The sequence below is a fragment of the Mastomys coucha genome, unplaced genomic scaffold, assembly GCF_008632895.1.
Source record: "Mastomys coucha isolate ucsf_1 unplaced genomic scaffold, UCSF_Mcou_1 pScaffold23, whole genome shotgun sequence".
NCBI classification, from domain to species: domain Eukaryota; kingdom Metazoa; phylum Chordata; class Mammalia; order Rodentia; family Muridae; genus Mastomys; species Mastomys coucha.
This window is the reverse complement of record NW_022196906.1, coordinates 70,327,593-70,342,349: the sequence shown is the minus strand read 5'-3', so window position 1 is coordinate 70,342,349 and position 14,757 is coordinate 70,327,593. Positions and strand designations below refer to the sequence as shown.

At 42.0% G+C, this 14,757-nt stretch overlaps 1 protein-coding gene across 1 annotated transcript in view; it reads left to right on the top strand.

The window, feature by feature from the left end:
- The first annotated feature begins 257 nt into the window (after window positions 1-257).
- Scg3 (secretogranin III) overlaps window positions 258-14,757 on the top strand; it is a 39,910-nt gene continuing 25,410 nt past the window's right edge. The window contains exons 1-7 of the mRNA XM_031344560.1: window positions 258-667; window positions 1,699-1,751; window positions 2,379-2,424; window positions 2,519-2,734; window positions 7,865-8,007; window positions 9,129-9,278; window positions 13,733-13,910. Of these exons, the coding sequence (XP_031200420.1) occupies window positions 577-667; window positions 1,699-1,751; window positions 2,379-2,424; window positions 2,519-2,734; window positions 7,865-8,007; window positions 9,129-9,278; window positions 13,733-13,910 (877 nt within the window). The 5' untranslated portion in view covers window positions 258-576. The remainder of the gene's footprint in view (window positions 668-1,698; window positions 1,752-2,378; window positions 2,425-2,518; window positions 2,735-7,864; window positions 8,008-9,128; window positions 9,279-13,732; window positions 13,911-14,757) is intronic.

Here is a 14,757-nt window from a genome sequence, read left to right as displayed (position 1 = left end):
AACCAATATTAGACAAGATTACCCATTTCTTGACAAGTTCACAGGTAGAGAGGGCATTTAGTCCTTGAGGTATGACAACCATGCCTATTGTCCAGCAATCCTGCAATGAGGCCGGACTCGGACATAGAAATATACCCAAGACTGCGGCAAGAAAAATACGCGAGCAAGCCTGTCTCCCCTCCCCCGCTCGGTTCCCGCGGGATTGGAGTAGCGCTGGGTCGCTGACGCCATCCTCACGCCTCTGGTTTGCATGGAGCATGCGCCTCCTCCTCATTTCCTCTTCTGGAGCTAGTGGAGTAAAGCTACGCCCAGGCCCGCGTCCTCAGGCAGCGCAGGAACTTCAGCACCCGCGGGGCGGACAGCGCCCGCCGCACCTGCTCACCTGCTCCGGGCGCCGGAAGAGCCCGCAGCCTCCTGCCAGCCCCGCGCAACTGCCGCCGGGGACCGCCCAGATCCTCTCTTCCCGCACTCAGGCTCCTGTCTCTTCCAGCTTCTTACTCCCCTTCCCATTCATAACAAAAGCTACAGCTAGCTCAGGGGCCCAGCGCCAGGCAGAGCGCAGAGGAGCAAGAAAGAATGGGATTCCTTTGGACCGGCTCTTGGATACTGGTGTTGGTGCTCAACAGCGGCCCAATTCAAGCTTTCCCCAAGCCCGAAGGCAGCCAAGGTATGTGGACATTGCTCTGCTTTAGAGTTCTCTTTCATTTGGCCCAGCAAAGATAAAGCTTGATGTGGCCCGTGAGCTCTAAATCTCCCTGCCTAGTTTTTCTAGTCAGATCTCGTATTCGTGCTTATTAACAGAATCGCTTTTTACTTCAGAGAACGAAGATGGATTTTTCTTTCTCCTTTACTTTAAAAATAATAGAGTGATAACATGGTCTTGTTTTGAAAGGGGGAGCGGGTACCTGTTCTTAAAGTGGCTAGGATTTTTCCCTCATTCCATATGCAGGATATGATGATCTCTTTTACTGTACCAGCATGATAATCCAAGTAGTATATTTTCAATTGAAAAGAGCCAAGAAAATGTTCAGTTGAAATATTCAATTGAAAATATTCAATTGAAAATAAGCCAAGATTTAGAACTATATGTTAAATTTCTGATCAGAAAATAAAAGTGTGATTGCATTTAACTCAGGATATGCAGTAATATAATAAACATACCAACTTTGATACTCACCATGTATACAATTGATAATCTTTGCTAATATAAATTTTATTTTATAACCATACAGAATTATTTCTCAAAAAAAACTCTTTTTATACTTTCTCTGAAATACTCCATTAATTTTTTATTTAAGTTTTATTGCATTATGATGAGAAAAGATACATAATTTTGACTTATCTGAATTTGTTAACATTTAAAAACATATTTTGAGTAAATAGAACCACGTCACATTCTCCTTTCCCTTTTGTACCCCAACTCCTCCCAGAGACCCCCCCTTCAATACCTGCCATACCTTTTGGTTTTTTATTTTATCATATTCTTTAAAATTTATAAAATATTGTAACAATAAAAATGACTATTATAAAAGTTGTTTGATATAAAACAATCAATTGAACAATCTTATATAGATGCTTATCTACAGCAATACTAAAAATACATACATCAAAATTTTTCATGCGTTTTTTTATTTTAGTAGGAAACATACTTGACCACCCAAGTGCACAATTAAATTTATATTTGTGTATTTATTCTAGACAAATCCCTGCATAACAGAGAATTAAGTGCAGAAAGGCCCTTGAATGAACAGGTAGGTTGGATGTAACAGTATAACTCCTGTGTTATCTTAGTCTCTGTTGCCATTTATTGTCATTTCCTTGTGATATGTTAGCCATTTTACACTTATAAACTCCAAGACATTAATAGTCAATTGACAAAAAATTAAGGTGATAAATCTAGTTCCAATAATTCTGTGTTCTCACAATTAGTGCACTGAGTTCTCATAGCACCTGGACTGAGGCATGATGATAACCCAGTGAGATCAGTACTGTAGCCACTCTTATGAGACTGTCTAATTTACCAAAGTGTGTGTGTGTGACTTGTTTTGTTTGTTTGAGACAGAGCCTTGCTGGGTAGTTTTGATTGCCACACAATTCTTGATCTTCCTGCCCCTTCCTCTTGAGGGCTGGGATTATAGGCACACGCTACCACCCTTGGTTGAAGATTTGTCTTTTGTCAGTATCACAGGAGAAAGGAATTAACTGATTAAAGCTTATCAGCCCTTTGTTTTGCCTCATTTAATCCTTACAACAGTGCTTTCTGCCTGAATTTTACAAACAGAACTAAATCTCATAGAGAGTAAATCGTGTGGCTCACATACTTGGTAAGTAGTGAAGCAATGATTTAAAAGCAGGTCTGTCTCCTGTTTGTTTCGCAGATCGCTGAGGCAGAGGCAGACAAGATTAAAAAGACATACCCTTCAGGTAAAAAAGAAATCACACTGCTGTTCAGTTTCATATGCGGGTCACAGAATTCTAAACTAAAATGGATGTGTTGGGCTGGGACCTTTCCTTCCAGAAAGCAAGCTGAGTGAAAGCAATTATTCCTCTGTCGATAACTTGAATCTGCTGAAGGCAATAACAGAAAAGGAAACAGTCGAGAAGGCGAAACAATCCATAAGAAGCTCCCCATTTGATAACAAACTGAACATGGAAGACGCTGATTCAACTAAAAATCGCAAAGTGATTGATGAGTACGATTCCACCAAGAGCGGACTGGACCACAAGTTTCAAGGTAAACGACTTAGCAGGTGCTTTCCTGCCTTTTTCTCTCATTTTGAGTTCCTCGTTACCTATTAAGAAAAGGTCGCCTACTTTCAAAATGTATCTAAGACATGTATAACATTTTATTTATCAAGTCCAAAGCTGAGGTAAAACCAAACTTTACTGATAGTGTACAAAAACCTAGAGTCTCTATTTTTCCCTTTAAAGGTTCCTTTACCAAAACAGCTGTGGTGGCTCAGACCTGTAATCCCGATCAACACTCAGGATGCTGAAGCAAGAGAATTGTCACAAGGTTGAGATCAGTCTGAGCTCCATAGGGTACCAGGCCATCCAGACCCTGACTCTGAAAAAGCGAGAAAGGCAGCGATGGTGGTTAGCTTTCCTTACTGATGCTTAAAAAAAAAAAACAAAACTTAAAACCTGATGTCTACATTTTACATATATTGAATTCATTTTGCTATTTGTTTATTTTAATAACTAGTACAAATTAAAATATGATTTCCTCAAATAATTAGATCAATTAAAATACCCCCAATGGCAAAGTGTCCACTATTTAATTATTAAAAGTGTGCTCCTCTTGCCTTTGATCATCTAGCTAGTCCACATCTGCATTTTAACCTAGACTTCTTTGAGTTCTAGACTTACTTTCTTCCTACCTAACATCTTGCTTTGGGAGTTCCAGATGCACTGAAAAGCTGAGTATATCCCAGAGTGAGCTCTGTCCTCCTCACAAGTCCCCTTTAAGAGGTAGGGACTGGAAGGGGAGGTCAGCAATCAGGATGTAAAGTGAATGAATGAATGAATGAATGAATAAATAAATAAATAAATAAATAATAAAAGCAATCTTTCCTCGGGAACTGTGCTATTTATCCTTTTTTTTTCCATGACAGAAATCTAGGATTAAACTATTTTTCCTTTTTTTTTTTGACCTCTTCAATTCTAATCTTCCAAAGCTTACTCATTGTGCTTCTCATGTTATCTCCCAACATTGTTTTTTTTTTACAATCAAAAAAACTACTGTTCTCAATCACCACCAGCTTTACCCAACACCCAATCATGTAGAACTACAGCAAAATCTTTTACACATCTCCCAGCAACCACTCCAGCTTTTTCCAACCTATTCATGAGATGACAGCTGGAGTGGATTTTTTAGTTTACACATCTGGCATATTGCAATATGTGCATGCCATTCTTTGTAGAGGGTGCTCAATATCAAACTCAGGGCCTCATGCATGCTAGGAAATCACTCCACCACTGAGCTCAACCAGCTCAATCTAATTGAGATAGAGTCTAAATTATAGTCTAAGCTACTTTTAAGCTTATGATCCTCCTGCCTCAGTTTTCTGACTGCTGAGATTGCAAACATATGCCTCCATGACCAGCTGCCCTGTTAGTTTCATTCATTTGTTTTGAGTCAGGGTCTTTCATGTAGCTGAAGCTGGCCTGGATCTTAAGGTCCCTGTGCCTCTACATTCAGATGCTGGGATTACAAGCATGCAATGAACATGCCTTCTTTATTTCTCATAAGTCTCTTTAGTAGATTCTCATTTCTCTTGGGACCAAAACCAAAATCCTTTCTATAGTCCCTGCCCCCAGAGTTACTGTGCAGCTCTTCTAGGTTGGTCTAGCACATATGACCTGATAGACACCTTGCCCTTGCCTTCACTGTACTTCTTATAGTTGGCCCATTTATGTTTGTAGCTGTAGCCAGTTATGATCATCTTTATTCAAAACTACATTGAAAGCCTCACAAGAGCAGAGACCTATATTATGGGCCAGTGCCTGAATAGTCATTAATTCGGTGTATGAGTCTATAAATGAGTGAAGAAATGAGAATGTGTGTAAGAGAATGAGTGAGTTGACATAAGTAGGCCTTGAAAAAGAGAGAATTTCTGTTCTGCAGACCAGTGCTTAGAAGTGAATATGGGCTTTCTTCTCTGCCCTTATTTTGTTTCATGGCAACCAGAGAATTATGCTGATTATCTCTGGGGCAGGGATTCCACTTAAATGGGACATTCACAAAACGTCATGGTCTGAGGAGAGCTTAGAAGTGTATTATATGTGTTGGGTGGATAGAGGCCATGATTTATGTTTTGCTACTTGGGGAATTTTAAATCTTGAATTATACTTTTTAACCTAAGGTATGTAGACCAGACACTAGGCATACTGTGTCAAAAACAAGTTTAATCACTCTAGTTGAGCAGAACATTTAGTTTAATAAAGTATAAAAAGAATGCAATGTTTGTTTGGCTTGATTAGTCACACTGGCTGTAGACGCCAGCAGAGACACGGATTTGTCTGTGACTTGACCACTAACTTGAGCAGCTACTTTCTAAATTATTCATTTTACTCCCAGCTCCCAGGTTTTAAATTATAGGGCTAGTCCCCGTGGCTCTGGGCTCATCCTATGATTTACTTTAACTTTACTTGAGATCCTAGAGAAACTGAGCCAAGGGTCTTAGAGAGAAGGTTTTGTGAGTGAAGGTCTCGTTTCCTTTTGTAGTCTGCAGATCCTACAGGCAGAGGGTTTGAACCCACAGAGCATTTGCGTAGAACATTAGAGAAGTGCAAACTTCATCCCAGAAGGCAGAGAAGGGGAGATTCTCTTTGGCAGGGTATATCCTCAGATCCAAGGGCTCCAAATTCAAGATTCTAGCCAGCTTCTTCTTATGTGCTTATGCTTTAGGTTTCTTTGTGTGTTCACTAGGAAAAGAAAAAAACGTATCACGTAATTCCTATCTTGCAAATTAGGAGCTAGATAAAAAGCTCAGTGCATCCAGGGAGCATGCTCAGCCCAATCATCATTCTACCAGCGCTTGGCAGACAGTCGGACCTGAATTCAATTTGACTGAAGAAATGGATTCCGGGTATTTCATGAAATACAAGATACAGCCATCCCCCCACTTCCAGTGTCTGGTACATACAAAGACTTTAATATAATTTTACCAGAGAAATAACTTCCAGGTATTAAATGAGATAATAGAGATATAAGATGCACATGGGAAGATAGTGACAGGGCACAGCCCTTTGATGTGTGTAGAACTCTGTAGCTGCCTAAAGGCTTAAAATAGGAGTCCATGCTGACTCCTTTCTAAGGCTTCGCACAGGGAGCATAAAATCCTCCTTTGTGCACAGTAGGAAAATTGCCGTGAGATATTCTGTTCATTTTCAAAGAGCTTAGAAGAAACCGATGGAACTAAGGGCAGTGGCCAAGTGCTTCACTTTTAACTGCAGCAAGCAAAGTTCCACCGTGGGAGACCTGAGTTAGTTCCGGGCTCAGGAGCCCGCAGTGGCGCTGCAGAAGTGGAAGGCATTTCTTCTGAGTTACCAGCCTTCTCCCCATTGGGAAGTAAATGAGCTGAGAAAACAGTCAACTGGGTTATTTTCCAGCTTCCGCAGGCAGCCAACATTCTTTCTTTCTCAGATCCTGAGGGACGAGTGGGGAGGGATGTAAATTCTTCCAGCTCTGCAGAGACTATTCCCCAGCGCCTGACGTGCAACCCACAGATGGAAAATTCAGACCGAGGCGATAGAGAGGCCCTGCTCCTGAGAAATAGAAGTCAACTTCCAAGCAGCCAAGGGAGGAACTAATTTTGTGATTCTTATCATTCTTGCATTTGGGTCTCAAAAGCCTCACAGCTGAACAAGAGCGAGGCCTCTGTGTTCAGTCACCACTTATCATAATAAGCTTGTTTCCAAAAGAGAAGGAGTCTGCTTGAGGTGGCCGATGCCACCATCCCCACAGTCTAGAAGAAAGACCATACCATGGGAGAAATTCGAGTCCCCGAGGGCCTCAGAAGAAAGGGGCAAAATTGAGATAGAAATAAGCTGTTCTTTCTTTGAGTGAAAGTGATAAAGATTATTCATAGTGCTGGATGTAATGGTGCGTGTATTTAATGTTGGCAATCTGGAGGCAGAAGCAGGCAGATCTCTGTGAGTTCAAAGCCAACCTACCCAATGATACCCTTTCTCCAAAAATAAAAAATAAAAAGCATTATTCATAGCATATCTGACAAGGAATTCAATTTCCATTTTCTCCAGAAGATAATCACAGTCCCTTTAATTAAAGAGAATCTGAATCTGCTGTGCATTTTACAATAATGCACTTGTCCATACACAACTATATGACTCAAAAGGTGCATTTAATATCTTGTTTCATCTGCTCCTTATAACAATTTCATGAAAACTACACTAAATAGGTAGCCTTATTATTCATATTTACTTTCTTTATTCTTTTGTTTTGTTTTCAGTACTGGGGCTTTATAAATCCTAGGCAAAGCACTCGTAACTGAGCTAAACACATAGCCCAATACCCTTTATTATTTTGTACAGTGATCCAATGTTATATAAATAACAAGAGATATCACTGGCCTAAACTACTAATCTTTCCCATCTGCCTCTATGTGACAGAGACAGGTAAATGCTGAATTCAGTCTGCTCAATGTGGTACAGATTTCCAGGATTCTTGTGAGGATGGTACACAGCTTCATTGACTTCATCCATTCTCTCTCATACAACAATTATCATCATTGTTGTTTATAACTTGGGTTTGTTCTATTTCCTTTGAAACAGGAGCTCCCCCTTAGCCCAGGCTAGCCTCAAACTCAAGGCAGTCCTCTTGCCTCAGGCTCTCAAGTGCTAGGATTGCAGGAGTGATCCATCACATGAGCCCCTTCCCCTCCCTCAGAATGGTCCCTTCCTTTAGTCTGAAATTACACTGCATTCCCAGGAAAACTAAGGACATATATTCATAGGCTTCTCTGCAAAGATTTGCATGTTGTTTGTGCAGATCTCTCACCTTATATTAAAGTTTTGATTGCAAGCTCATAAAATAAGTTCCCTGTCTTTTGTCGATTGTGATTTATCACATTAAGTTTTTTACATAGAAGTTCTCTAGTAGCCAGGCATGGCAGTGCATGCCTGTGATTTCAGCACTCAAGAGGCAGGAGGCTAGAGGATTGCTCCAAGTTCAAGTCCAGCCAGGGTGACATAGTATGATGCTATCTCTAAATAGATGGATGATTGATTAATTAATTAATTAAATGTAAAAGTTAAATATTTCAAAAGGGATAGGTTATAAAATGACGCGTAGACTAGATCTGTATTCACCAAGATGTGAAGCTGTGCTTGCTCTGTTTAGATGACCCAGATGGCCTTCATCAACTGGATGGAACTCCTTTAACTGCTGAAGACATTGTCCATAAAATTGCCACCAGGATTTATGAGGAGAACGACAGAGGAGTGTTTGACAAGATTGTTTCCAAACTGCTGAATCTCGGCCTAGTAAGTTGTACGCATAGGAGTGCAGTCTGTGGTGTCCTAAGTCAAGCCTCATATTAAAGTAATGGAATGCTTATGGTGCTTCATACTAGGCTCCAAAGAATTCCCTGGAGTTTCTCAGAAGAGCCAGATAAGCGCACACACCCATCACACAAGCTGTTTGAGAGTCAGATGAGCTGCGCAGCTTGCCAGGGAATGTCTTGTGCCCAGCTGGAAGTCGGGAAAGGCTTCAGAGGAAGAGGTGTTGGACATGAGCTTAGAAGGAAGTGATATAACCTGCTGGATATAACCAGCAGGAACCGAGGATGTATGTGGCAAAACCAGAAATAGCACAAGCAGAGACTTACACTGTATGTTTAAGAAACTCTGAGCAATTGAAGCAACCCCAGTCTCAGCTTGGCTGTTCAGCCCTGATACAAAGCCAGGAGATTTTACCATGGTTCTTACTTCACAGTTATAGGGGACATGTAACTGACCGTGTGACCTACAGCTGTAGAGCAGCATCCCCCATCTCCTACCCCACTTAGTCTCTAAGGAAGCATCCATTGGGTTTCAGAAAGTAGCCCTGACAGCTTGCATGCATAGCCTAAAGACACTTCTTCCTGGAGGGCTGGGCACTCATGGTCACAGTCTACATAAGACAGGATTGTCTGTTGCAAAGAGAAGTTTCCTTGATCAGGGAAAACTGCACTTATCCGTGGGAATAAGGACAAATGTTTAGATTGTTGTTAGTGATGGTGCTGGCTTAGTAAAGTAGTGGTTGTAGACTCTCCATGACTTCACTAGTACTGAGTAGCTAGGTTTCCAGCACCAGGCGTGGTTTCACTTTTGTTGAGCAAGCTTTAAGTTTGATTAGGAAGTTGTTGGTTATGTGAAGGCGTGTGTGCCGCTACTGCATCCTTAGGGCTAATCATGCCATGCTGGTCCTCAATGGAGTCGTAGGTAAGTAGGACTGTCAGCAGCCTGGACTTTGGATGCTCGTACAGGCCTACGTGTTCAACTGGGCTTTACATTTGATCTTAACCAAAAGGACAAGAAGTGATTCAACTAGAGTTCAGATGTTTGTTTGTTTTAAGTCCAGGAAGAGGAATAGCAGTTATATATGCTTCGTCTCTTTATAACAGATCACTGAAAGCCAGGCACATACTCTGGAAGATGAAGTAGCAGAGGCTCTACAAAAATTGATTTCAAAAGAGGCCAACAATTATGAGGAGGCCCTGGATAAACCCACAAGCAGGACCGAGAATCAGGATGGTAAAATACCGGAGAAAGTGGTATGTATATGTGTGTTAGGGATGTGTGCACAGCATAGGCATGCATGTGCGTATGATTCTGTATCTCTGTACAATTAGTGCCTTGCCTGATGCCAGGGAATATTTGGAGAGTACAGCATTTTTAACATACTGAAAATATAGATCATATGATACAACTACTTATACACTACCAGTGTGCTGGAACCAGTACTCCATAGCTTTCTTTGGTGTTTAATTACCATTAACAATGAACAGTATCATGTAGTCCCAGTGCATGTTTGTGCATGCACAGGTACACACACACAGGGAAGTGGATAGATGGGTCAGTCTTCTGCACAAGATCCTCATAACCCCCATCTTGTACTGTTCCTCTGTTCTAGGCTGTGTTCTTCTACCGGCCCCTTCCCCCTTTTTCACTGGTTCAGCCTGCCTATCACCTTTTATCTTGGCTGGCCATTTGCCTTAGTTAGGATTTCCTTGCTGTGAAGAGACACCATGACCATGGCAACTCTTATAAAGGAAAACATTTCATTGGGGCTGGCTTACAGTTCAGAGGTTTAGTCCATTCCCATCATGGAGAGACACACAACCATGGGAGCCAAGAATTCTACATCTTGATCCACAGGCATCAGAAGAAGGCTGTATGTCACACTAGCTATGGCTTGAGCATAGGAGAACTCAAAGTCCACCCCGACAGTTACACACTTCCTCCAACAATGCCATACCTACTCCAACCAGGACACACCTCCTAATAGTGCCACTCCCTGGTGACCAAGCATTCAAATCTGTGAGCCTATGGGGTCCATTCCTATTCAAACCACCACACTTTCCATATTCTTAAAAGAACAAATGTACAAGTCTAAACTGAAACAGTTGTGGTGATTTTCAAGAGCCTTCACTATTCATTCATTCATTTATAAAATATCCCTATGCTTGGCTTGCTGTTCCTGCCATCTAAATGCACCAATGCAAATAAAATATTCTTTTAGAGTACCAAATGTTATGCTAAGAATACCTTGCTCATTTAAAAAGACACAGTCTCTGCTCCCACAAAGGCTAAGTTCCAGTGGAAGACATAAACTGTCTTCCAACAGTGGTCATTTTAAGGGCAACTGGATGAAGTGCTTTGAAAAAAGGCCCCTGGTCTGCACTTAGGCTGAGAAAAGGCTTCGCTAAGGAAACAATCTGAGCTGAGAACTAAATGTCAAATAGGATTATCTTGTAAACAGGAGAGGCCACACGTGTGGCGTATCCAAGCAACTAAAACAAGGACTTGTGGCTGGCACAGAAAGACAGAGTGGCGTTATGAGACTGGGGAGGAGACCCAGCCCAGACCACAGAGCCATATGTAGAGTCTGACATCTACTGTAAAAGGCAAGGGACCATACTGAAGGATTTTTGCCTTCATCCACTTCCTGTTACTACAATAGACTGAATACCTGGGACTGGGTAATTCCTAAAGAAAAGAAATAGGAGCAGGAAGGGTGACTCAGCAGTTAAGAACATCGACCTCTCCTCCAGAAGATGCAGACTCGATTCCCAGCATCCATGTAGTGGCTCACGACCTCCTGTAATTCCATTCTCAGGGGATCCAAGGTCCTCTTCTGACCTCCACCTTCATCAGGCATACACATGGCACAGAGACATATGTGCAAGCAAAACACCCATACACATGAAAATAATAGGGTTTTTTTTTTTTTTAAGGAAAAGAAATGTATTTATCTCACAGCTTTGGAGGGTGGAAAGCTGAAGATGGGACAGCTTCTGGTGAGGCCATGTGTAGGGAAGAGAAAGAACAAGCAAGTGTATGTGTAAGGGGGAAGGGGTGCCAGCCACCTTTTAACAACTCACCCTCTCCCACACAAAAGCTAGGCTGCTACAAACTAACCCAGTCTTGTCAACAGTTGAGAGACACAGGCTGGCAGAGCCACCAACACTCCGAGGAGCACTCTTTCAGCTAGGGTAAAGCCAGATCCTAGACCACAGCTCAGAAAAGAATCCCAGGACAAACCAGGGTGAGGCAAAGTCAGCAACTGTATGGACTGTTGAGACAGAAAGTCATAGGAAAAGAGACAGTCCGCATCGAAGGCATGGGTGCAGGCCCCCTGAGAGGCACACCTGTATGTCCTTACAATGGCTGTCTCTATTACCCTGTGCCTTCTTAAGTTAGATTCCACAAAGAATGCAATGTTTATGTTTAAAAGGTTAGGCAAGCTGGAGTCATAAGACGGCTCAGCAGATAAAGACAGCTACTGCCAAGCATGGTGACCTACATGGCCCATAGTAGAAGAGGCACCAAGTGGCTAAAGTTGTCCTCCGATCTCGATCTCATGACGGGACACCTACATGTGCTCGAGCACACGCACGTGCACATGCGCACACACACACACACACACACACACACACACACACAAATATGTAATTTTAAAGAAGACTAATCAAGCTTACAATTAAGTTTAAATTAAGTAAAATGTGTAAGTTGGTTTCCTTCTGTAAATGAAATTGCAAGGTGGTTTATAAGGCACCTTGTTTAGATTTAGGGATAAGAGAGGTGCTTATTTCACAAAATTATAGCCCTATGTAAGCACACAGCATTTGTGGCTTTTGACACCCCTGTTTGGGAGGTCATTAGCATGCCATTATCTCTGTAGGCAATTTGGGCTTTATCTGCTATGTACTAGTGTCTTGACTGGGTCAGCCGGAAAAGCAAAGTGGATTCCAGAGTAAGGGGTCTCCTTCCCTTCTCGTGTCCTCTTAATTTTCAGTCTGCAGTCCTGCTTCAGTCTCTCAAGAAAGATATTGTATCAGTTACTTTTCTATTGCTGTGATTAAAAACACCATGACAAAAGCTACTTACCAAAAGAGTTTATTTGGGCTATGTTTCCAGAATGATAAGAGTTCATCCCTATCACCATTAGCGTGGCAGTAGGCAGGCATGGTGGCTGGAGCCGTAAGCTGAAAGTTTATAATTTTAATTGTAATCAGGAAGTGGAGAGCAAATTGGGAACGGTGTGTAACTTTAAAACCTCAGAGCTAGCTCCCAATGACACACTTCGTCCAACAGGACCACACATCCTAAACCTCCTTGGAAGGCCCCATCACTTGGGGAAACATATATTCAAATGTCCAAGATTATGGGAGACATCTCATTCCAACCAACACAGACATTAATCCCGAAGGTGAAGCCTGCATAAACTTGCTATATGTTAAAGGCTCTATCCTCAAAACCTTTTCATTGGCAATTTAAACTTCAACGTGATTTTTGACAGGTATATAATCCATATCAAAACTATAGCAAGGGTGTGTGTGGTGTGGTGTGTGTGTGTGTGTGTGTGTGTGTGTGTGTATGTGTGTTTACATGTGTATAGGTGCATATGTGGATGTAAGTGCATATGGATATTTTTACGTGGGGGCTTGTGTACATGTTGAAATTCACACATGTGCCTGTGAAGGCCAGAGTCAACCTCAGGCATTATTTCTCAACCACAAACCACCTTGTGTTTTAAAACAGGCTCTCCCACTGATCTGGCACTCACCAAGCAATATAAGTTAGCTGGTTATCAAGCCAAAGAACTATGCTTATTTCCGTCTTGCTAATGTGGGAATTACAAGTGTGTGCACTGGCCTCAACTTTTATTTTTAATGTGGGTTCAGGTATCAAACTTGAGTACTTAGACCCATAAAACAAGCAGTTTACCAACCCAGCTGTGTCTCTGGCCTCCTTGTGAGAGATTTTAGGCAAAAGAGCTATAAGATTGGATTTCTAGAAAGATACCTTGGCCCCCAGGATATAAGATACTGAATTGAAAAGAGATTTGAGATGTGTGATATATCAGGTAGAAAGTGAGGGTGAAGGACTGCTTGACCTAACATAGGTTACTGGAGAAAGAGATGTACAAAAGATTTAGAAGTAGAGCCAACAATCGTACTGGTGGATCAGATGTGAGGAAATAAAGAAGGACTGGGTATGAGAAATTCCTAGATTTTTGTCTCATCTACTGAGTGGCAAATGAGCTCTCACCAACATAAGAACAAAGATCAGGTCTAGGAAGGGGAAGAAAGAAAAAAATTAAGCATTATCCAGACACAAATGCCCTTAGAAGTTCCAAGGTATGAGTACTCTGTAACTGATGGACACTCTGAAAGGCTTTCTTTTCTAATGACCTAGTCCATCCCACCCACCCCACCCCCATACACTGTGTGAATCAAAACCCTCCCTTTCTTAGTGAAGGACTCCTGAAGAGGGACTTGGCCAAAGCAGATCCACAGACATTCCCAGCCTAGTCTCTCCTGAGCCACACAAAGATACTTTTCTTTCTCAAGGTGGCTTACACTGAGAACCTGCAGGGTCTTGTGAAGAAGGAAGAACTCTAAGGCTTCATATTCAAGGTCACCAGAAAGGAGAGGATTGAACTGGAGTTGTGTCACTTCTAAACAATGTTTATTTTCTATTGTTATCTCCCCTCTCACTGAAGACTCCTGAGGCAGCAATCCAAGATGGCTTTACTAACCGTGAAAACGATGAGACGGTTTCTAACACCTTGACCTTGTCCAATGGCTTGGAAAGGAGAACTAACCCCCACAGGGAAGATGACTTTGAGGAGCTCCAGTATTTCCCCAACTTCTATGCACTACTGACAAGCATCGACTCAGGTAACTGCCACTTTATGACTGTGCGGAAGGGAAATGAGACAGTAATTCTTGGAAGTGTGTGGGTGGCTTTCTTCCTGTTCAGGTTCCTAAGTGCAGTCCTCCATGACATACACTGTTGGCTGGGAAAAACATTTCACATCTTTTTTTTTTTTTCAGAAGCAGTGTACTAGTCATGGAGAGAGTAATCAGGAAATGTGGAGTTTCTGGATAATTTAATCTTGTTAACAGACAGTTCGTTTATTTGTTCAATAAACAGTTATGGAACATCTGCTGTGTACAGGTACCCAAATCTGTCACATGCTGAGATGAACCACCATCCTGCCCTGACCCACCCAGCCTTCATTCTTTAGTATGGCTGTGTTTTTGCTATCAGCCTTTTTTATTTAATTTATTTATTCATTCATTTTGTGTGGGGGCATGTGTGCCAGAGTGTACATGTGAAGCTTGGAGGACAATTTCCAGGAATCAGTTTTGTTCTGTCTGCTGCAAGGATCCTAGGGATGGGACGCAGGTCATCAGGCTTGGCAGTGAGTGCTCTTAGCAACTGTTTTTGCTGTAGTCCTTCAGCTTTCTTAATGCTTTGTTCCCGGCTTTATTGGGGTATAATTTATATACATGTGTATAAACACACACACACACACACACATCCCTATAATCCCACCTCTTGGGAGGCTGAGGTAAAAGGATTACCATGAGCATGGGTCCAGCTTTGTCTATATGGTGAGCTTGAAGCTAGCCTTAGCTACATAACAAGATTCTCTCTTTCTCTCTCTCCCTCTCCCTCTCCCTTTCCATCTCCCTCTCCTTCTCTCTCTCTCTCCTTCTCTCTCTCTCTCTCTTTCTCTCT